The sequence below is a fragment of the Halyomorpha halys genome, unplaced genomic scaffold (genome assembly GCF_000696795.3).
Source record: "Halyomorpha halys isolate HHAL.00 unplaced genomic scaffold, Hhal_1.1 Scaffold1934.1, whole genome shotgun sequence".
In the NCBI taxonomy this organism is placed as follows: Eukaryota; Metazoa; Arthropoda; class Insecta; order Hemiptera; family Pentatomidae; genus Halyomorpha; species Halyomorpha halys.
Genome location: NW_027109055.1, coordinates 1 through 815, shown reverse-complemented (window position 1 = coordinate 815; position 815 = coordinate 1). Strand labels below are relative to the sequence as shown.

General features: G+C 29.3%; 1 protein-coding gene across 1 annotated transcript in view; it reads right to left on the bottom strand.

Annotated features, from left to right (window-relative positions):
• LOC106690877 (probable peptidoglycan muropeptide transporter SLC46) overlaps positions 1-629 on the bottom strand; it is a gene marked incomplete at its 5' end in the record, with an annotated part of 22,554 nt that extends 21,925 nt beyond the window's left edge. Inside the window, one exon of the mRNA XM_014436464.2 lies at positions 492-629. Within this exon, the coding sequence (XP_014291950.1) occupies positions 492-629 (138 nt within the window). The remainder of the gene's footprint in view (positions 1-491) is intronic.
• Between the last annotated feature and the right edge of the window lie 186 nt (positions 630-815).

The window sequence follows — 815 nt, the reverse complement described above, 5'->3', positions numbered from 1 at the left end:
ATATATCCAACGATCGCTAAAGAACGTTTTCACGAATATAGTAACGATAGCTGAATACAACCCAACACTAATAAACTTTGACATCTCGAATTATGAAAAGATATGAAAAACATAAGGATATTCACAAAAGTACCTGGACATTACCAGATGCGTAAACCTGAAATCAAGTTGATGACGAATTGGTATAACCAAGTAGTTAAAATAGTGTAATTAACGTGAAATGCTTTGGTACTTCAGTAAATCCCTTCAATTATAAATCAATTCGAGCTTGAAATTATAAATAGTATTAGAATTTAGTTCCTTTAAATGAGGGTCGTGAAGATATTGAGAAGTTTTTGGTAGAAATCAGAATACGCATTTACCGACTTAGATAATTGGAGAAAAACATTAAGTGTAACAACACATAACAGTGTGTATACATTTTTCAGTTATATTCTAAAAAAGGATTATTATACTTTTATATAATTCTACCAAGAAGTGTTTTAGCTTACCTAAGTAAAACTGTGTTGAAGTTTTAGCAAAGGCATAAAACAAACTGGCAACAATCTTGCTTGAGCATGCTATAAGTCCAAGCATTGCATCATCCATTTTCATCATGTGGCTAAAAACACCTATTCCCAAAGATGTACCTGAAATATTTAGAAGAAAGCAAATATAATGAGTTTAATTTATTATCAATACCATATTTTTTAAAAATTTCTGTTGTTATAAATTGTTATTTGCGATACAGTATTATATTATATATATATATAAGTTAAGTATTGGCGAAAGCACAATGTCAAAAAAGAGAAGAAGGAATAAGATCTAACTCGCTT